At 42.4% G+C, this 22,625-nt stretch overlaps 3 protein-coding genes across 3 annotated transcripts; 2 read left to right on the plus strand and 1 right to left on the minus strand.

Annotated features, from left to right (window-relative positions):
• The first annotated feature begins 2,047 nt into the window (after nucleotides 1-2,047).
• Nucleotides 2,048-5,555, plus strand: LOC144739427 (cytochrome P450 2G1-like). The gene is made up of 9 exons (XM_078622378.1): nucleotides 2,048-2,218; nucleotides 2,468-2,630; nucleotides 2,705-2,854; nucleotides 3,196-3,356; nucleotides 3,896-4,072; nucleotides 4,179-4,320; nucleotides 4,701-4,888; nucleotides 5,160-5,301; nucleotides 5,374-5,555. The coding sequence occupies exons 1-9, from the start codon at nucleotides 2,048-2,050 to the stop codon at nucleotides 5,553-5,555; spliced, it is 1,476 nt and encodes a 491-aa protein (XP_078478504.1).
• A 1,152-nt stretch (nucleotides 5,556-6,707) lies between these two features.
• Nucleotides 6,708-10,329, plus strand: LOC144739428 (cytochrome P450 2F3-like). The gene is made up of 9 exons (XM_078622379.1): nucleotides 6,708-6,875; nucleotides 6,958-7,120; nucleotides 7,671-7,820; nucleotides 7,993-8,153; nucleotides 8,240-8,416; nucleotides 9,036-9,177; nucleotides 9,249-9,436; nucleotides 9,508-9,649; nucleotides 10,148-10,329. The coding sequence occupies exons 1-9, from the start codon at nucleotides 6,708-6,710 to the stop codon at nucleotides 10,327-10,329; spliced, it is 1,473 nt and encodes a 490-aa protein (XP_078478505.1).
• A 1,444-nt stretch (nucleotides 10,330-11,773) lies between these two features.
• LOC144739429 (cyclin-dependent kinase-like 1) lies at nucleotides 11,774-14,941 on the minus strand. Its single transcript, XM_078622380.1, is given in 10 exon segments — nucleotides 11,774-11,869; nucleotides 11,956-12,099; nucleotides 12,409-12,465; nucleotides 12,548-12,630; nucleotides 12,901-13,054; nucleotides 13,056-13,102; nucleotides 13,441-13,531; nucleotides 14,028-14,100; nucleotides 14,552-14,673; nucleotides 14,774-14,941. Coding segments are annotated over 10 exon segments (1,035 nt in total).
• Nucleotides 14,942-22,625: the final 7,684 nt, after the last annotated feature.

The raw sequence follows: 22,625 nt of genomic DNA on the forward strand, positions 1-22,625 counted from the left end.
CATTTATCTGGGCTTGGGACCGGCACCAGTCAACAATGGCTTCCGCAACTGCTCCCTAGTGGCTGGGTTCTGCGCGTGATAACAATATTATAATAAATACAATTTCTGAAACAAGACTTTGCTGTTAACATTAATGTTAATGACTCTACAGAAATCTGCCTGAAAACGATGTGTCTTTTAAAATGTGTGTTAGAGTTAGAGAGTTAGAAGCATCGGGCTGATCACCATGGCTCGAACATGAACTCATATACTGCACTTAACCTCTGATTTCCGTCCTCCCGGGGGGATTATGGGATGGGTGCAAAGTGGCTGAAGGTGGTCGACCACGGACTGTTGGCCTCAGATATTTGCCGCATGTGGAGAAACAGACGAACATGAAGAATGAAGGAATTTAAAGTCAGTATTTTACCAGCTGACCAGGGAATCAGCTGCAGTGTAAAGAGACTGTAACGGCTTTGTTGGATTGAGTGTTCATCCGTCACCCTTCAGCTGCACTCTCTAATCCTTATCTCTTTTGCTGATGGCAGGGCCTGAAAATGTTATGTAACAATTTATCATGTTACAGCTTCTTGTCCAATCCTGATGCACAAAAATACAACAGACATCATTTGTTCTAACTACATCTACATACGTACTGTATATGTACAAATGTTAATGTTATATAGTTCGACATTTCTTAAGCAAGAAAATGAAAGAGATTCAAAGTTCCATTCCAGTTGTCAGGGTTTTCTTCCCTCTATGACACTTAATAAAGAACCACACAAGAGACAGGACTTTAAGTATACTTGAGCTTCCGCGGAAGGAGAGTCGGTCTAACACAGCTCAGGGCTGTCTCAGAGAAACTCTGAAGCTTCCTCCCGCGAAGGTGTCTTTTTATTCAGTCAATGGGTGCTTACACAGTATGCAGGGTAAAGTGCGACAAGATAATAAGTCTGCAAAACATCGTGGACAGAGATGATGAGCAGTTGCTGACCAAGATGAGTATTGACGCAGCTGTACAGAGGTTGCATGTTTAAGCATGTTTAAGCAAGCTATGTGGCATGTTAAAGTCATCAGAACGTGGAAGTCATCCGAACACAGTGATTGACACAGATGATAACTTACAAATTCCCTAACACCAGTCAAGAACATTCTTTTCATGAAAAAACACAAGGCTTACAGCATGACATTTTTCTGACAAAAAACAAAAAAATGTAAGGCTATAGCGTGACTTTTTTGACATAAAATACATATATAGTATGACTTTTTGTCAAGACGATGTAAGTCTGTACAGGCTACAGCATAATTCTTTTCATTGAAAAAGTGAAAACAAAAAAGGTTATGTTATGACTTTTTTCACAAAAACAAAAACAGCGATTGTATGTCTTTGTTTTGTCAATACACACGAGATGGTGTAGAGGTTGGCAATGTTACCTTAAAGCACAACAGCTGAAGGTCTGCGTCCAGATCAGAGTATGTGTCAAAATATAAAAGAAATGCAAGGCTGTAGCATTACCTTCTCTCACTGACAAAACCCTAAGGCTATAGCATGTTTTGAGTGTTGAGTGAAAAACACATAAGTCTCTATAGTTTGGGTATTCTATTGTATACTGTTGTATAACAATTCTGTCAAAAAACATAAGACTATTACATGACTTTTGTCAAAAAGAAGATGATGTCACAGTGTGACATTCCTTTTCTGCAGAGGCAGGGCAGATTACAATGTTGGCCTAGTGGTTAATGCTCCTGCCTCACAACTGAACTATCACGGGTTCGATTTGAGCTCCACATTTTGAGTGACAATATTTCCGTTCATGTTGTCCGGATGTTTGTCAGCCTCTGCTCACATACGGTATCCAGCAGGGTGAGTTATAAGCAGGTGAGGGTGCACTAAGGTACAAAGTATCCTGACATGATTTACCTAACTGACTCTCCTGCCAGCTCCTTGTTAAATATACACACAAACAGCAGCGGATCGGTCACAAAGAACAGCCGTCAGCTTCACAGAGCGTAGGTCGGCCTGAGAGAGAGGGAAATCTGTCAGCCAGCAGAAACGCAGGAAGACGTTATGGAGTTTACGTCCACACTGATCTTAGCCGGGGTGATATTGGCTCTGCTGTGGCTGTTTCGTGTGAAGAACAGCATGAAGTGTCTTTTACCTCCAGGACCCATGGCACTTCCACTCATAGGAAATCTGCCACAAATCGACAAACATGCACCTTTTAAAAGCATCCTCAAGGTAAAAGAAATATTTTGCAATGTTATTGTTACGAACCACTAGCTCATGGGGGGGTTTTATGATAAATATCAAGGGTGTGACAATATATGATATGATACTGATATGCACATACATGAAACATAACAAATAAAATAAAATATCATGATCGTTGCAGTGTCTGTATTGATACATCACCACGGAAAATATGATATTTCACTGGATTTTTCCCGCCATCCCTGATGAGCACGGATCATGTCATGTTTTGTGTAGTTCAGTGAAACCCACGGTCCTGTGATGACACTGTACCTGGGGTGGCAGCGAACAGTGGTTCTGTCGGGATACGACGCAGTGAAAGAAGCTCTGGTGGACCAGGCTGATGACTTCACAGGCAGAGGACAGCTGCCATTTCTGGTGAAAGCCACCGAGGGTTACGGTAACAGGAGCCACCTCTGCCTCTGCAGGTTGTTGCTAATCTTCTCACTAAGGATGTGGATACAATCTCATCAGGATTGGGGATCAGTAATGGGGAGCGTTGGCGTCAGCTGCGACGCTTCACTCTGACAACCCTCAGAGACTTTGGAATGGGACGAAAGGGGATGGAGGAGTGGATCCAAGAGGAGAGCGAACACCTGACGGCCCACATACATTCATTCAAAGGTCAACAAAGATCAACTGGATTATTATTACAATGTTTTATTATTATTATTATGGATTATTATTAAAAAGACAACAGGTTAGCTGTGTATTTACTGTCACTGTTTGAACCTTGTCTCTTCTTTTAAGTAAAGACTGAATGCGTTATATAACCACTGACACCTCGCTCAGGCTGGATTTACAAACCACAGCGTGTTTTAAACTGCACTTAATCTGAACAGATGGCAAATTTGGCACAGCTGTCAAATTAGTGGTGTGACTTTATTGTGAATGTTAAAAGACAATTGCATCATGCAATTGCAAACCTTGGATGTAACAGGTCCGAATGAATTTCCCTCCTCCAGCCTCCACCTTTGACCCCTCCTTCCTGCTGAGCTGTGCCGTGTCCAACGTGATCTGCTGCATGGTGTTTGGTGAACGCTTCACTTATGATGACAAACAGTTCCTGCACCTCCTCAATATCATCTCTGAAATTTTAAAGTTTGGTAGCAGCCCTTTGGGTCAGGTAGGTAGCACCAGGCTAAATGAAAAAAATCAACAAGGTATTTTAGTTTTTGCATTTTTATTTCGTCAAATTATTATTTTTTTTTTAATCAAATCCTTTAAAGTGTAAAATGTTGAAATGTCCTTTTTATTGTATAATCCTTAGTTATTTTATTTATTTATTTTAAACATATAATAATATTTATAATATCACATATCATATTATCATATTATTAAATAAAAATATAACATAATTTTTTTTTCATCGGTTTGGTTGAGGATGCGGATGTTTAGATGCAAAAACCTTCGATCTCGGAAAGTGAGTCGACCAGAGCAAAGAAAAGGGTCCAGGTGTATAAGGGTCTGAAACCTTTATCCACACCAAATTATTAATTACACACACACACACACACACACACACACACACACACACACACGCACACACACACACACACACACACACACACACACACACACACACACACACACACACACACACACACACTAGTGCACTACAAAAACAGAAAACAAACCACTGTTATGTTTAATATCCATCAACAGATGTTTAATATCTTTCCCTGGATAATGGAGCGTCTACCTGGCTACCAGCACCAAGTTTTCGCCCAGATTGAGGAGATCAGGGCTTTTATCAAGATGAAGATCCAACAGCACAAAGAGACGCTGGACCCCAGCTCTCCAAGAGACTACATCGACTGCTTCCTCATCAGGATCAACCAGGTTAAAAGGATTGCTTCATCGTACAGCTACAAAATATATACATATACATCCATTGAAATATTCAAATTTCAGGAAAACTAATGCTGTGTCTTATCTGTCCTTTCAGGAATCACACATGGAAACAACAGAGTTCCACTATAACAACCTGGTGTCAACAGTGATGAATCTGTTTTTAGCAGGAACAGAAACCACCAGCTCAACGATTAGATACGGCCTCAGCGTGCTGATCAAATATCCAAACATCCAGGGTTCGTCCAAACTGAAGACTGATTCATGATGTTCCTGTCCAGGGAGACTGAAGATAACATCATGCATCCAATCACACTGCAAAAATTCAATTTTATGAAAAATGTTGCTCTCATTTCTAATGAGAATGTCTAATTTGTCGTCATAAAATCTCTTTCTACACTAATAGGACACATATCCTGAAAAAGTCATTTGTTTTAGACATCTTTCACAAGCAAATTTTCACTTGAAGAAAGCACAAAGTTCTTCCAGTAAGAGGTTTTTTGTTTGTAATAAGAAACACTTGCTCCACTGACAGATTTTTTCCAAGTGAAAATTAGCTTGAAACAACAGAAAAATGTCCAAAAACAAGTTACTTTTTGAAATGATGTGTCCTGTGCAGACCAAATGCAGCAGGAGATAGACACTGTGGTTGGAGCGGCACGTTGTCCCAACATGGAGGACAGGAAGTCTTTGCCGTTCACGGATGCAGTTATCCACGAGATGCAGCGCTGTCTGGACATTGTTCCTTTCAGCCTGCCTCACTACACACTCCACGATGTCTCCTTCAGAGGTTATACAATCCCCAAGGTATGGTGAGATATTTATTATGAGTTTCCAGCACAAGCTAAACATTTATACTGTATATTGCTGCTGGATCTTTTGTATTGCACTGTACTGTACTGTACTGTACTGTACTGTACTGTACTGTACTGTACTGTACTGTACTGTACTGTACTGTACTGTACTGTACTGTCCTTGTTCTTGCTCCTGCGCGATCACTACAACCAATTTACCCTTCTGGGACATTAAGAAACGGAACATGAAAACATGACTCATACGATGGACGGTGTCCCCACAGGACACTGTCATTATTCCCCTGTTACACTCTGTGCTGAAGGAGGAGAAGCACTGGGCGACTCCCTGGTCCTTCAATCCTCAGCATTTCTTGGACCAGAATGGAAACTTCAAGAAGAATCCTGCATTCCTGCCATTTTCAGCAGGTAGTATACAACAAGTTACTGCATGAATCATTCAGGTTCACTTGATAGTTTGTGAGTTTGTTTGGTTCCCAGGGAAAAGAGCCTGTGTGGGCGAGTCACTGGCTCGGATGGAGCTCTTCATCTTCCTCGTGTCACTGCTGCAGCATTTTAAGTTTTCCTGCGCCGGTGGCCCCAACAGTATCAACCTGATTCCAGAGTACAGCAGCTTTGCTAATTTGCCTCGTCGGTATGAGCTGATCGCCAGTCCGCGGTGAAAGGACAATCACCAGAACATCTGTATAACATTGGTTTCTCCACTGTGATGCAGAAATGTGTGTTCAACAGTTCATGTAGAACTGCAAGGACGGGTAGTGTTAACACTTCAAGAGCAATGCACTCTGCTTTTAGGTATTTTGTATGTCTGTATCACATCTGTATATATCGAGCCTCTTCTTTTTAGCAGTTACGCATGACCGCGCCTGCTTGTTTTTTGCCTGTACTTCTTCTCTAGATTCATTAGATTAGGGACACTTGGTAATAAACTCTGTTCTATTCTACAATTCGATCGAAAGAATGTCTCTTAAACATGAATTTTATTGACATTACTTCTACATTAACAGTCAAAAAATGATCAGATGTGTGCTCTGTGCTGGCATTATCCAACAATGTTTGGATAAGAGAGTTCGCTGTCTCTGTGTGTTGTTTCCACTATTTATGTAGGAACGTTATTCTAAACCAAATGGAACTTACCAGGTAATTCAGGCTTGAACAGCAGCGCTCTATATAAGAGACAGTATTAACAATATGTACATGTAATATATACATACAAAATGTTTAAACTGTTTTAAATTGTTAACTGTACTCAAATATTTTAAATTGTAAAGTTTTCAAAAAATATATTTTTTAAATTTTCACAATTTAAAAAATAAGCATAAAAAAAAATACTTGCCAACTTTTGACCTTGCCAACCGTGGTTGGTCTACAGGGAGACATTCTGACTGAAAAGTCTGACAGCAGCAGGAAGGACGGCCCTGATACCTGTTTGTTAGGTGAAGATCTAATCACCTTCCAGAACAAACTCACATCTTCCACTCTGTTCAACTTCAGCTCAATGTGTCCAAAGCTGCAAACTCCTTTTGCCCTTTAGAATTCTATAACAACACTCAGTGTTTTAATGAAGCTGTTGCTCTTTGACAAAGTTCTTTCAGACTCTGGTGCCTGTATCACAGTCTTTATGTTCACGAGTCATAACACGTTGGCCTTTCACCTGCAGTCACGTGACATCAGTGACTCCTGTTTGCACGGCAGCATTCCAAAGGCAAACATGGAATCCAGGCAAAAGGTTGGACACTTGACGAACAGCAACAAAAGCTGCAGCTAATCACGTCATCACCTCAGTGGGATTGTAGTTCCGCCAGGGGAGCATCATGGACTTTTCTACGCTTTTGATTTTTGGGTTAACTTGTGTTTTACTGTGGCTGTTTTCCTGTACGAGTCGTAGGAGGGTTTGTTTACCTCCAGGACCGTGGGGCCTGCCCCTCATAGGAAACCTGCACCAGCTGGACCGCAGAGCACCGTTCAAAACTCTGCTGAAGGTGACAGATTTTCAGCTTCTGAGCTGTGGTTCCTTTGGATGTTGAACTGGTGTGAATCACCTTCTATTTCTGACGGTTACAGCTCAGTGAAACCTATGGCTCTGTGCTGACGGTCCATCTGGGCCGCCAGCGAACCGTGGTTCTGGTGGGATATGATGCTGTGAAGGAGGCGCTGGTGGACCAGGCTGATGACTTCACCGGCAGAGGACCTCTTCCTTTCTTCATCAGAGCGACCAAAGGCTACGGTGACATGACAACATCCTGTTTATGACATGTGGCTTTCACATTCAACGTGCATTCACGTCAACACAGCGCCACATTTTCATATACTGACAAATTTGATGTTTTTTTGAAACTTCAAAGGAGATGTAATAATTTCCACATTTATAGATTTATTTATTTGTGTATGATTATGTTTGATGTCCCATTCCCCATTTAATGTTTTCTATTTATTTTATTAACCAATATTTCGTCTCATTCTAACTTTACTCATTCACTGTCCTTTTCCTGTTCTAATTTGTTTCAGTTTTTCAGTCTTTCCTGTTTTTTTCTGTCTCTCTGGTGTTCACACACACATCGTAGCATTTCATCAGTTCCTTCATTGTTTTGATGATGCTTGTTTAGTGGTTCAGGTGGGTTTTTATTTATCTTTTATCATCCAGAACACTTTGTATCAATAAACTTTAACTTTAACAATAAACTTTGAAAGACTGAAGCAATGCTTCAAAAAGCATATGCAGTATTTGTGACAGCCACATAATATTTTCCAACAAGCTGTGTGTTCCTTTCCTTCAGGATTGGCAATCAGTAACGGAGAGCGCTGGCAGCAGCTGAGACGTTTCACTCTGGCGACGCTGAGAGACTTTGGGATGGGACGCAAAGGGATGGAGGAGTGGATCCAGGAGGAGAGCAAACATCTGGTGGCTCGAATTAGTGATACAAAAGGTTAGTTAACGAGAACTGATGATTCACTGTTGGGACCAGCACAAACACCCAAACGCTGCTCTGCACCTACAACTGACAGAATCAGCACTCTCTAAACTAGGTAGGTGAAGGGTAAGACAGAAAATCCTTCCCGACACTGACACTTGTCTCTACCCGTCTCCCTTCTCTCCAGCCTCTTCCTTCGATCCAACCTATTTCCTCAGCTGCACCGTGTCCAACGTGATCTGCTGCCTAGTGTTCGGCCAGCGTTTCAGCTATGACGATGACCGTTTTCTCCACCTCCTGCAGATACTTTCAGAAACCCTGAAATTTGGCAGCAGTCCCTGGGGTCAGGTAAGGAGGGGAAGACCGAGTGGAGCATGTTGTGGGTGAGCTACATTGTCCTGGCTGACATGAAACCCTTCCTCTGTCCGTCATAGCTGTATAATGTCTTCCCTTGGTTGATGGAAAGGCTGCCAGGTCAGCAGCACAAGGCGTTTGCCAGAATTGAAGAGTTGAGGGCATTTATAATGGAAAAGATCCAGGAGCACCAGGAGACGCTGGAACCCACCTCGCCCAGAGATTACATCGACTGCTTCCTCACCAGACTGAATCAGGTATCAACTCTATGAATTTACTTAGCTCCAGATCACGACTGCCTCAGCGGGCTGAACCTCAACACTAATGGACTTAAAACTTTAACACCGATGGTGTCGCTGCTGACACATCTGTGCTAGCATACTTGGGAGTACCAGAATTATGCAACTATTTGCGCTATAAGAAAACGTCAAATGGTTCCTGAAAGCTGAGAAGGTAGTTCTCCTACCTGGTGTGAAGAAGGAGCTAAGAGAAGGAGAAGCACTTTACAGCAGAGTTACTGTCATTATGGTAATGACTCACCAGCTTACCGTAATGACAGAAACCTCCTGTTCTCAACCAGGTAGGTCTGCTGCCTGTACTCAGAGTTACAACTAAACATGGAGAAGCAGCGTCTACTTTCTAACCACCAACTATCTGGCCCTGAATTGCTAACATGTGCGATACCAGTCAACCTGCCTTGCCTGATCCACTGTCCTTAGACCCTCGATTCAAGTGAAGAAACATGAAAATGGCAGAAACACTTCATGTACTTACTGACATTGTGGCATCTCTCTGAGCTCTAGGTGCCCAGATGACATCACACAAGTGCACCATCACAGCTCACCATTAAGTCTGTTTGTACGGTCATTTCTTCAGGAGAAGCATATTCCCACAAGCGAGTTCCACTACGACAACTTGGTGTCCACTGTGTTGAATCTGTACCTGGCAGGAACAGAAACCACCAGCTCAACGATCCGATTCGCCCTCAGTGTGCTGGTCAAATACCCCAAAATACAAGGTGAGTGTCTGTTCACATTTTAACTTCCGCTGCTCATCGAGGCTCAAAGACTGTGTTGTTTTTACATGAAGAAAACATGCAGCAGGAGATTGACGCTGTGATTGGACGAGAGCGTTGTCCCTCCATGGAGGACAGGAAGTCCCTTCCCTTCACAGACGCCGTCCTCCATGAGATTCAGCGTCTTATGGATATAGTCCCCATGGGCATCCCTCACTACGCGCTCCAGGACATCTCTTTCAGGAATTACCTGATTCCAAAGGTATTCTGGGTTTTATCAGCCACATAATGTTGATGGCTGCAGAAGACATACAGAGCCTGTTGTCTCAACAGGGCACAATCATCCTTCCCTTGTTACACTCCGTGCTGAAGGAGGAGAAACACTGGACATCGCCCTGGTCCTTCAATCCTCAGCACTTCATGGACCAGAATGGCAGCTTCAAGAAGAATCCATCTTTTCTGCCATTTGGAGCAGGTATAATATCCAAAGTTCCTACTTCCTTCAAAGATAATTTCCCTGTTGTTTTTCTTTCTGACGTCTTTTAGTTGGTTGAAAAGTGTCTCTGGGCCTCCGTCTTATTGGTTCTATAGCATTTCTGGCAGCAACTGAAGTTGTGACAGTCAAACGTGGCTCTCAGACGTTTGTTGTTGCAGGTGTCACATTTTCTCAGATTCGTAAAAAAAAATGTTTTCATAATTTTTCTAATTTCATGCCCCTCGACTTTTCTTCCACTGTGTTTGTGCAGTCGTGGTGTTATTAATATTATTCATGTCAGAAACAAACCATCGATTTTCCTTTTTTTTTTTTAGTCTATTGATAAGATGTCAAATATGGAAACAACACAGCCTCACATTATTGGGATTCACCAGATAAATAAAGACAACTCAACAGGAAACACAGGACTGTGTTGCTAACCTGAATTTAGTTTGGATGTTGTTGTTCTCAGTGGTTTTGTGTCTGGTTTCCTCTCAGGAAAGAGAGCCTGTGTTGGAGAGTCCCTGGCTCGGATGGAGATCTTCCTCTTCCTGGTGTCTCTTCTGCAGCATTTCACCTTTTCTCACCTCGGAGGCCCTGACAGTGTTGACTTGACCCCCGAGTACAGCAGCTTTGCAAATGTTCCCCGCAGGCACATGATCATCGCTACGCCTCGCTGATGTTCTCTGCAGCTTCCAAAGAACACCTGTACTAGTTATTTGAAAAGTGACACATGCAAATAACATGTAACCAAGAAAATAATGGAGGGTTATATATTGTATAACCGGATTTTTGTGACATGAATTGACTGGACTTTCACATTAAAAGTAAAAATTACATTTTATGTTCAGTATATTCCCATTAAATAACCTTCATGAAATCAATCTTATGCAAATTTGATCAATCATGTAGAATGAGTTTCATATTGATGATTCACGGCTGTTGTGTTGTACCACATGTAACATTGCGTTTGAACATAAACATTCATAAAATTGCACTGCAAAGCTGCTGTGTTGATCATTACAACAGCTGCAGATCCAGTTCACTATGTCCAGTGTTGGTTTGTCTCAATATTATCACAATTACACAACATATATTTGTCCAGTTTTCTATTTCTATTTCTATATTTCTATTCAGTCCATTTAGGAACATGTTAATGTTAAGAACACTGATCCTTAGGTTAAGGAATGCTGGGTGGCTGCATGATTGTAGGTGCACTGGTTGTACTACAGCAGGGACAACATGCAGTGATGTGTTGCAGTGAATCTTGCCTGTAACTTGAAGAGTAAAGGTCAGGTGATCAATCAAGCCGTGTGACAGACTGGAGAGGGGTTGATGAGTTAGTCCGTGGATCTTGTTTCAAACTGAGCGTCCCCGTTGGCTTTGGGGATCGTTGCCAATACAGAGGCTGGAATATGTTAGGAAGCCTCGGCGAGTGTCGGCTGTCATGGTCGGGTTTTATTATTAAATCTTAATAAGACCGAGTCAAGAGGTCAGATTCCGCCGGAGTCTTTCAAAAACAAGGAGAAGGATGGACATTTAAAAAAAAGTTTTAGAATGAGAAGAATTAGAGAATTTAGAATTAGATCTTCTTAATATAACAGAAACTACACAAAGCTAAAAATATCAGTTACATGACTGGAGAGAAATATGCAGTTAAATTACTTATTTTTAGAAATGCTCATGATTGTAAATTTAGTTGCAACAAAAACCTTAATCTTAACCTTAAACCTAACCTTATCTTAAATGATAGTGTTTTGGGGTCAGTTTTTTATGTCAATTGATTTGTTGAAGGATTTTAAAAGGAGTTTGCCAACAACAGCAACAATGATGATGTAATTTGTGTGTTGTTTTATTCGCTTATATAATACATGTACATTTATCCTACATATTGCACAGCCAGCACATGAGAAAATGACTGTTTGTCGAAGTGGTGATGGCACACTGGGACTGTGATTTTATTTTGTAAAGTGCTGTGCGTGTTGCGTTTAGTGCCTAACCTGCAACTATGAACAGTTAACTGTGTGACGACTATTCAAGTCTGCGAATTAAAATACCCATTGTCCCTCTCACATCAAGTCTCCCACAGACTGAACTGGATTCAAATCATCGCCCAAACGAGACTTAGATGTTGGGCAGGTGGTATTTATGCTTCCCATGTTTCTTGACGTCTGGTGCTGGTGAGATGTTGCTGTTTGGTAACTGTGGCAGGTACTGAGCCTGGAGAGACAGACGGAACAATTCACATTCCAAATCCAACTATGTCTCAAATAAAAACAGAGCTTGAGCTTGTTTTCTGTACGTACTCCTGCCTGCCTGCGCCGCGAGCCTCTGTCGTGTCGTCGGCCCGGTCGTTCAGTCTCGCGGCCCCAGCCGTCCTCCTGGAAGTACGGCAGCTCCAGCAGCCCTTCACAGGACAGTCTGAGCGAGGGGTCCATCACCAGGCACGCCTGCAACCAAAGCGACACTCACAAATGAGACGTCTGCTGACGTGAACAACACATTTCAGTGAGCACTGTAGTATCTGCAACAGTGTAAAGTAATAAAATCTCATCAAATGGAGTGAACCCTGTCATGCATGAATTATCATAAAGTAACATTTTCCCAGATATTTTTTACTTGTAAGACCATGCAAATCGATGTTCCTGTTTTTAAAATGTCATAATCTTGAAAGATTAGCAGAAGTGTCCAGTGTGTGTGTGTTTTAAATAGCTGTCCAATGTGTATGAGGGTTATGGTGATGATTACTCCTATCGTACCTTCAGAACCTGGAGAGCGTGAGGCGACACTCCAGAGAAGCGCTTTTCCAACGTTTCCTTAGATTAAAAAATTCAACATTGATTCAACATCGACCAAACTCTTCTCTAAAAACAGTGCTAAAGAGAATGAGAATCCTACTGTGGTGTCAGGTTCAGGAATACTGACTCCACTGAAGAAAATGTTGGAGTGGAAAACCTGCTGATGACGAGGGATCAAGTCACCTGGAACCAAAAATGAGATGATTTAAAAATGTGAGTTCATTTCTGTCACATATATACCTTTTTTGCCTGTATTTGGCTGTTAACATATTATTTTAATGCACATAATGATAGAATGATTTATTTATGGAATCATTTATTTTTGGATTTTGGCCATTTCAGTTCTCCATTGAACAAGGAATATAGAAACAATATGAACATAAATACCCAAATATCTGTTTGAACAACTTCTCTGTTAATTACACACTGATGTGAAATTCTGTGACTGTGTACCCAGAGTTTTACGGATGAGGTAGAGCTGGTCAACATCAGACTTCCCAGGCCAGAGCGGATTCCCACTCAGCAGCTCAGCAAACACACATCCCAGTGCCCATACGTCCACCGGAGGCCCATACTGGGTATCTCCGACCAGGAGCTCAGGAGCCCGGGTACCAGCGGGTCGCTACGTAGTCTGTGTAGTCACCCTCAGGTCCCGCTGAGAGACAGATACGCAGACAGGTGAAGACAACGTGTACAGGCAAATAAACTCTTAGATACGAGATAATGAACACTAAATTGTGTGTACAATGTAGAGGAGGGGATTACAAGGCATCTGAGAGACAACATGCTAACGTATGGTAACATAACACCGAAACCTAAAGCAGGGAGGTAAACAGAGACACACGGCGACGCACAGGTTGAATGCTCCGATGCAGCGCATTCATCCAAACACTGAAAGGGAGCAGGACGTCGACAGCGGGAGATGATATTGGTTCATTGGAGGCACATTAATACTAAAGGCACATATATGCAATGGAACTCTGGATCACCCACTCAGAATGCGGGCAAAGCCGAAGTCGCAGAGCTTGATGACGCCCGTTTTGGTCAGGAGGATGTTCTCTGGCTTCACATCACGGTGGATGCACTGCAACAAACACACCCACAGCTTGGCCACAGCAAAGCTCCAGCTGACTCTCAGAAAACGAGGCCGAGCATGTCCGACTTCAACGAGATCACATTCTTCTTAGTGATTTAATTCGGCATGAAATAAGCAATATACACTATAATATACAACTAAAGGTATTTACGTGAGAATAGCAAATAACAGGCGAGTGTAATGATAATACTGCACACATTAGTAATATTTACATACCTTAATTATCAGTGCTACGATGACATGTATTATTGCATGTTCATTTAAATTTGTGAATTTAATGAAGTAAGTAAGTAACTATTTATCTATCTATTAAAATTAAATTGACAAATACAAATATTTAAAAATGGCAAGAGGAAGTGAGTCAAAGACTGTGAACACAAGAGAGTATAATCATAAATACCGAGAATAATGTGATGTAGGACATAATTGTGCCGTTAAACTAAAACTTCCTACTGTGACGATACCAAACTAAACACACACTGACATTGTGTTTGTGGCAGAAGTCAACGGCCTGAAGCGTCTGCCACACAATGCTCTTCAGCTGCGCCTCAGGCACTCTGCGGATGAAATGAGACAGAGGAATATTGGTTGTAGAAGGAACAAAGCACAACGTACTTGCTGGTCATGCTTTCCTCATCCATTCCCATGATCTGAAGGAAGGAAGTGGTGCTTCACACACGCGGCACCTTTGTTTTCAGAGTTATTGCTCCATCGTCTCGTGGGAAAGAGAGTCAGACGTTCAGCATGTCGCCCACATCTGTCGCAAATCATCTCTGAGGTAAGTTTAGATAGTTGTCAGGAACTTAAAATGCAGCAGATCTCCCATGTACTGCTCTGACCATGTAGAAACCTTACATTTCTGCAAGATTTTATGAAAGATAGAAAACCCTAACCAAACCCTATTTGTGACATGAACCCTCTCCCTCTCCGATGACCCGCATTTGAGTGTAGTTGGGTTGTGTGCTGTCACAGATTGGGACCAGTGCTGCCAATGTAGGTCCGTCTTACCCTCGTGGGTGTCTTTCAAGCTCATTGAGAACGGTCTGCTCACAGAACTCAAACACCAGGTGGAGACGTCGTTTCCTCCTGAACACCTCCAGCAGGTTGACTAGATTCACATGTTTCAGCTGCTGCAGAGGACACAGAGACAGTATCAAGCAATGTGAAGGTTTGATGTGACACTCGCTGAGCAAAAAAACAAACTATGAAGTGACGCTCATCTCTTCTCACCTTCAGCAGACGTATTTCTCTTAATGCGATCTTCTTAATCACCGGATCGTCCTCAGACTCCACAAACTTCTTGATGGCGACGATCTGGTCGGTGTCTCTGTGTCTGCATTTGAACACCACGCCATACGAGCCCTCGCCAATTTTGGCCAGTTTTTCATATTTCTCCATTGGGCAGGTACTTACTGTCCCCTGTCAAGAGGAAAAACATTACTATTTGAGTCAATGGAAGTTAATACTGGGAAATCCTTGTTAAATATCCTAATGTAATGATATACCTCAGCTGATTATTGTATTTTCAAACACAGCTGGAGATAAAGGGACACTTTTACAAGGCTTACATGTTATTCAATTATTTATTTCAATATCACATGTTGTTATTATTATCCATGCTCATGTATGTTGTATTTAAAAATGTGTAAAATTGGTAATTATGGTACCAATAAAACAACCGGACCACTGAATTTTAAAGAAATTGTTTAATTCGTCACCTAGAATAATGTATTACTTAAAACATTTTGGAAAAGTGACATGAAACTGTTAAGAGATCCTCTCACCTGTCCACGATCCTTCATGAACAAGTCAGAAAACGAGTGTGCGTAGGATTTACAGTCCATTAAAAGTCACCAAAGCTGCGGCTGTATGTGCGCAGCCCCTTCTCGATGTCTCCACGTCCTCTCGGGACGCTTTCTTTCTTCCCAGAATTCACTCCCAACTCAAGGTTAAAACGTCACTTTGAATGCATTTCCAACCCCCTGTCCCCGTGTATCCGTGTCCCTTAGTAACACCGCACACAAAGCAACAGTTAGCGCGGAACTGTTATTCACAAAATGGCCCTGCGTTAGTTACAATGCGTACGTTAATAAACGTGCGTTGCAACTAGGGACGTTATGGAAACGCCCACGAATATTCATTTTCACTTCACCCTTTAACTCACGGTTTGACCCTGCAGAGCATTATAAAAGACCGTTTCCAGTCATGATGTCCCCATTCTATCTGCTGAATCTAAATTACGGAGGTTTGACGTCGAAGCTGAAAGGAACAATGGCGTTCCTTGTTTTTGTTGTTGCTACACGGACGTCTAATGTGACGGACACCTCATTAGCATTAGCATATGTTAGCACACATGTGTACGGCGCGGTGTAAAATGTAATTACCGGTTCTGTGGACGGGATGAATATTGTTCCATGTTTTTGAAAATAGTGAATTAAGGAACTAATACTGTTAGCCAAGGCTTTGTACCGTCTTTGATGTTTTCTTTAAAAAATAAACGTTACGTTATTAATAATAAAATAAAATGATTAAAACCTCTGCAGCATGGGGCTGGATCACACTGATCCACATACAGTTTTTTTTTTTAATAGATTATAAAAATCCAGGTTAGCAGAGCTCACCAGAATGTAGGTCATTAGAAGAACAGGTAGAACTGCCAACATAAGGTCACGTTTATATTTCAACAGACAAAAAATAGCACAATAAAATAATATCCCTTTGCATTTTTAATTAATTTAAACAGCCCACCACCCTCATCTGACCCATGACAAGTAAACACACATATCACAAATATATTTTAGGTTTTTGATATGTAATTATATGGCAGGCATTAAAAACGTTTCTCCTGAAGTGCTTCCTAGGGTTTTCTTTATCTAATTCACCACTATGTAGCTTCCATTTATTGTTGGTATATGTGCTTTACACTTAAAGAATGACCTTTGGGGGACACCGTTCAAAATATTTACATATAAACCTGGGGTAAACCTAAAAACAATAATAATTCCAACTGTTATTAAGGAGTGTAATATATATAAATGTTACAAATGCTCAAATTTAATCCATTCTTGTTTCTTACCGGCTACTGGAGGAATATGACAGCGGAACATTGATGTTAAATTACTATGAATTGACTATGAGGAAGTATTCAGTATGTAACATACAAATGTTGATAAGATACACAGTCAAGCAGTTTTTACGATTCCGTTATTTGTCAGCTGGGTCAGTTTAATCCTGTTGCTCTGGATCAGATGTATTTAATCCTACAAAGACACACACACACACACACACACACACACACACACACACACACACAAACACTTATGTTAAATCGTTCAATCATTTATGTTTCCTTTTAAAGATTTCATCAATGATCCAATTGTCCAAAATCCCATGAGATCAGTTCCAACAACTGGGCCCTCATCAGAATCAGGTCGGATGTAAAAATCTTTGACCAGCAGGAGGCGATGCCCACCCACCAAACCCCTGTCAGACCTGCAAAGTACGACAGTACTTGTCCAAGTATTTGTTTTTGACAATTGATATGCACATTTATTTGGTGCTCAGCCTCCTCCATTAATCATCAATAATCTACTGCTGTTGAAAAACCACCTGTGTCATCTGAGCTTGAGCGTTGATTGTTTGGTGTCTTGTGGGTTGTTTAGGGGATTTCTACCTTCAGTTTCCATGCGTTAAATAACACCATTCATTTCCAGTGCATGACTAGTTAATTCTCTATAACAGCCCCAATGAACAAAAGACAATAGACTATTACAAGTAGAACTGAGCAAAAATATTCCAAGCTCAAACATTTTTCTATCTTTGCTTCCGTGATGAGTCATTCTCCAACAGAAACCATCACCGGTTTGTTTAAGTCTGGTCTTCCTTTTGAAAATACACAATCCAGCCTCTGAAAAGCACCCAGTCCTGGGACAGCACACACAAAAAGTCCAGCCCTGCCGTCTCCCCCATCCCTGCTAGTGACAAGCGCCTTTGGCCTGGCAGTCGTTCACTTTCACAGACACCAGGTAAATGTGGCGGTCAGACAGCCAGACACTAGTCCCATGCAAGGCTTGTTGACATGTCAGTCATAGCTGCGTCGGTGGCAGACAAGCCAGTCAGTGTGAGACCGCCTTGAAAGTCAGTAACTCAGTGTGCTCAGCTAATGTGGACAGAAGGCAGGCAGAAAAACTCTGTTTAACAGCAGATGTTTTACACTGCGGCCGTTACTCTCATTTCCTGGGCGGAGAGCTCTTCGCTCTATTAGACGAGTAACAGGAACCAGAGAAAAAAAAAAGACGAGTTAGAGGGGAGTGCAAGAGAACTCAGCTCCCACAAATCACTTTGTCACCAGCAAGCTCTGACAAGCACTGGAAGAGAGGGAGCGCACTGGGAGAAAGGGAGGGAGGCAGGAACTTAAATAGAGGTGTGACCAGGGAGTTGTGTGAGAGGAGACTCAGGAGAGAAGGTGTGAGGGAGATGCAGAGGGCAGGAATGAGGTGATGCCAATGGATGGATAGAAGGAAGCGAGGACACAAGACCGAGATCTGATTCACAGAGTTGAGGGGGACTGCTGCTGCGGCTCCTGCTGTCTGGATGCTGCTCGATCAAAGTGAAGGTCAGACTCCAGGTCAGTGCGGACAGACGGAAGCTTACTGAGTTTCAAACCTTTTGATAGCGCCCAGTTTTGTTTCTTCCATCTCTTTGTTTGAGGATGAGGACAGATACAGAGAAAGCTGCTGTGTGTATGTGTGTGACACGAGTCTGGTGAGCTGCAGCTGTGCACACATCACATGCTCTGATTGAAAAGAGGTAGTCAGATATTCAGCTTCGATTACCAACTGGGACATTTTTAAATGACTTGAATTCAAATCTTTGAGGCTGGTGAAGATTTAGGTAAGTTTCTTTATCACAAGTTTGTTGCTGCTCTTTGACTCAGAGCCCTTGAGACTGTTTTAGACATAAGGAAGTCAGAGGTCATCTTGTCAAAAATGGACACATGAGAAGACCAATATTTTTGGAATAGAATATAAATATCATTGCTAATTTCTTTTTCTCAGAGACATTTGGAAAATTGAATCACACTTTTGTACTAAATAGTCCTTTTAAGAGACTTTTTGGGTCAAGGAGCACAGGAAGTGGAGTCAGCTGAAAAGCCTTAGAGCCAAACACGAAGTAAGTTGGCTCCAGCCAAAACATTTTACGGGGTTTACAGCTTCACTAGAATTTACTGGAGTGTCTCTAAGAAACATGTAAGGAGAAACGGATAAGTGAGCTAGACAACGCTGAGCTGACACGTTAAGTTGAACAACAACTGTAAGACAGAAGCAGCTTCTATGGGTTTCTGTTAGACTGATGGCTGAAGTAGAGGTCATCTGAATCTAGGCTTGGTGGAGCTCCGGTAGTATTTGACAGCTCAGGTCTGGGCTCCCACCGGTGTCTGAGACGTCATTGTGTTACCTATGTTGCTGAGTCAGACGCTGGCTCATCGCTTGACGTCTGTCTGCCCTCCGGGATTCTCTCCACCTGCTCCTACGCAAAGAAGACACAAGTGTTAGGTGACTTTCAGGACTCTCCACACTGCTTTAATTGTTTTGTTTTGCCACGTGTAAACACCTTGCGTCAGTCACACCTTTCCACGGAGTGATTCACTGTTCCCTAAGAATCCAGGGCTGGACACAGGCAGTGAAGGAAGAGGTGAAGTTCATCACTGGCTGCAAAGCTGCAACACTCAGCCATGAAGCTGGCATTCCTGACTGTTCTGGTGGTGCACATGGTGGGCAGCGTTAGTGGCATGTCCACGTGTAAGACATTGGACTTGGAGATGGTGAAAAAAAAGCGCATTGAAGCCATCAGGAGCCAGATCCTCAGCAAACTGCGTCTGCCGAAGGAGCCTGAGCCGGATCAGGCAGGAGACAAGGAGGAGATCCCGACCCCGCTGCTGTCCCTCTACAACAGCACCAAGGAGATGTTGAAGGAGCAGCAGTCCTACGTCCAGACGGACATCTCGACAGAACAGAAGGAGGAGGAGTACTTTGCCAAGGTGCTGCACAAGTTCAACATAACTAGTGAGTACCACCGAACTCTCAGCTAAAGCCACATGCAGAATAAAACTGTATTAGGACGTTAGATCTTGGTATGATTCTTGCACTTCCTTTTAAACAATAAATGAATAACTACAAGCACTTCTTAAGAGCATAGGGCACCAATCTCAATATGTAAAAATTAAATTTTGCCTAAAACCCGTTCATTTTTGCGACCTACTACAAATACTATAAAAAGTCAAATCATCTCTCACAAAAACTTCTTCGGTGGAGGTGAAAGTGACTTTGGATGGGGGATCGTTCCAGTCTTCTGTTTGTGTGTTGTTTTTAACATCACACAACACCTCAGTGCTTCATTTCGGTATGTTGAAACAGATTCACCCCGACTGAAATCACTTTATTTTGATAATATTTGATTGATGATGCAGTTCTGCTGACCGCACATAGACACCAAGGAATGGAGGTCATTACTGACAGGACAGCAGCAACTGCAGCTGTACGTAGGTAATGCACTGTGACCAACACACAGAAGCAAAGATCAGAGAAGAGAATTGATGCTTTTCATTGACAAAACTTTCTACAGTTCTCACATTAACACATGCAAAACTACATTCTACACATGTGTTTAATCATGTTTCATGAATGAAAAAAGTTGCAGAAAACTCCCTTATTATGTCTGGCAAAAGCAGCTGGGAAAGTTCCAAAAGTGCCCAACAATTAGTATTATTAGTATTATTGTTAGTATTATTAGGATGAACCGGTTTTATTAGAATGACACAAAGACACTGAGGACATTGCCACTCTACGCCAATATGAATATATTCAAAATGTTTTCACATGTTCAAGCCACCTTGTCTCATCAAAAGCAAGACATAATGCAGGTGTGGAATATTTAAATTCTCCATCTCGGTTTCATCTGCATCTCCCTGGTGGCCAATTTCGCCCATAAATTCTCTCAGCATGTGCACCTCTGATCTCCATCCAACATCTCCAGGCATTTCAAGCAGTTCAGAGATCACAGCCGTTACAAGTTAGAGGGACGGTTGCATCTGGTCGCGTGTTTTCGTGGTATCCATAGCATTTTTACTGCTTTATTAGCATTGTTTGATTGGCTCGCCGGCATGTTCTGTTTGAAGAGTGTTTTTTTGGATGTTATTGTGCGATGACTCACACACCGAACATATTCATTTGTTTCATTGTTCTGCACATGTCTATGCTCCTCACCGTATCAGCCAGGCATCCACACTATCCCTCCTTTATCTACCACTTCAAACGTGAGACCCCAGTAGATGGACGGGCACTTTAGGAGCGCGCAAATCAAAAGGAGAGCAAAGCATGATTTTGTTTCGCTCGGATGAAAATCAAAGCGCAAGCAGGGAAAATAGAAAAAGGAGATGTGATGACATGAAATGCACTCCTTCACCCTCACCCTGTTTCATTCTCTTTTCTTCTCTCTCTCCCTGTGTTCCTTGGGGATCAGGGGGTTTCCTGTAACTTGAGCATTAGGTTCTCCCTAGCATATCCTGTCACTTGTTCTCCATCATATCTCCTTCTATTTCTCCTTTTTTCATTTCATTCCCTCCTTTCTCTCTCTCTCTCTTTCTCTCTACCCCTCTCGCTCTTTGCTGGGTTTCCTGAGCTTATTATCTGTGTGTTTGCATGTTCGTGTTTGTGACAGGGCAGCTTGGCAGGAAGGAAGGCAGGCTGATGGCCACTGAGATGTTGAGTGACTCAGGTCCGGTACAAGCGGTGCCCATGGGGAGCATGTGTTTCCTACATCGGTAGAATGCCAGAGAACATCCATCCACTCTTCTAACCCCCAGCGTGGCGTCCCTTAAGCCTCCACAAAGTCAGAAAGGATTCATGCATATTCATGTGTGCAGAAACAAATCTTGTGCAATATTGCGTTGAAAAATCAAATAGCCTGAGGGGAAGCATATTTGTTTTGCATTTTAGGACTTTTTGGTTACCATCATCATAATTATCCCTTCTAAGGAGGTGTGTGTGTGTTTGATACACAAACATGAACCTGCTGATTCTGACGGAACTTTTCGGAGGGGTGTGGCGTGGACCATTCCATTTTCAGGGTAGATCCAGTCAACAAGGCAAAAACCAGCATTTTTCACACTGGCTTCGGTGAAGGTTGACAATTAGACTAATTAAATTCCTTGAGTCCTTGCCCCCCACACTCCTCCTTCACATCTCATATCTCTTGTTTGACATGGTCCAAAAGTAATTCAGACCGTTCACAGAAGGAAGTATTTTCCTTTTTTCCCCCTTCTCACTCCTTATTATTATCCTTTATTAAGATTTAACCCTTTAACCCTGACAGTATCGCTGCCGATACATTTGCGCTTGCATACTGTGGAGAACCATAATTATTTGCGCATTCAAGATTATAAGTTGCACTTGGTTCCCCTAACTGGTGTGAAGAAGGAGCTAGAAGAAAAAACATTGATCGTTCCCGAAAGTTGAGAATTGCCATGTTGCTCTCATTACTTTAACCCCATTCGCCAAGTTGCTAGAATGACAGCAACTTGGCAGTGAGGTACAACACCTCAACTTTCAGGAAGCAACTGTTTTCTTCTTCTCCTAGCTCCTTCTTCACACCAGGTAGGGGAACCGAGTGACAGGTTTCGGTTACCGTTTTCTGATATTCTGAATAACTACGTAATTAGGGTACGCCAAATTACACTAGCACGACTGTAGCGCCGGGGATACCGTCGGTGTTAAAGGGTTAAGTGAAGCTGCCTCTGGTCTACGAAGCCACAGCAAATCAGGGTGAGGTGGGTCACGAGACATCAATGAATGAAGCAGGCTGGTATTTAGCTGGTTGCTGGAATCTGGTTCCTCCCTCTGGTAATTACAGTGTTGTCTGCCGACCTGTCACAACAGCTGTCCCTGGCTTACCTGTGGATTGGCCCTGAGTAAACACACGAACCCCCCCCCCCCCCCCACACACACACACACACACACACTTGGGTGTGTGTGCGTGGGGGTGGGGGGGGTCGTGTGTGGGCTGTCTTTTCACCTATATGTAA

This window comes from Lampetra planeri, unplaced genomic scaffold, assembly GCF_965212315.1.
Source record: "Lampetra planeri unplaced genomic scaffold, kcLamPlan1.2.h2 scaffold_1487, whole genome shotgun sequence".
Taxonomy (NCBI): Eukaryota; Metazoa; Chordata; class Hyperoartia; order Petromyzontiformes; family Petromyzontidae; genus Lampetra; species Lampetra planeri.

Excerpts from the sequence above, each read along its gene's own strand:
- LOC144739427 (XM_078622378.1), top strand. The coding sequence starts at position 2,048 with ATGGAGTTTACGTCCACACTGATCTTAGCCGGGGTGATATTGGCTCTG. Across the intron at positions 2,855-3,195 it reads CCACATACATTCATTCAAAG|CCTCCACCTTTGACCCCTCC; the intron begins GTCAACAAAGAT and ends TCCCTCCTCCAG. Across the intron at positions 5,302-5,373 it reads ATTCCTGCCATTTTCAGCAG|GGAAAAGAGCCTGTGTGGGC; the intron begins GTAGTATACAAC and ends TTTGGTTCCCAG.
- LOC144739428 (XM_078622379.1), top strand. The coding sequence starts at position 6,708 with ATGGACTTTTCTACGCTTTTGATTTTTGGGTTAACTTGTGTTTTACTG. Across the intron at positions 8,417-9,035 it reads TCCTCACCAGACTGAATCAG|GAGAAGCATATTCCCACAAG; the intron begins GTATCAACTCTA and ends TCATTTCTTCAG. Across the intron at positions 9,437-9,507 it reads GGAATTACCTGATTCCAAAG|GGCACAATCATCCTTCCCTT; the intron begins GTATTCTGGGTT and ends TTGTCTCAACAG.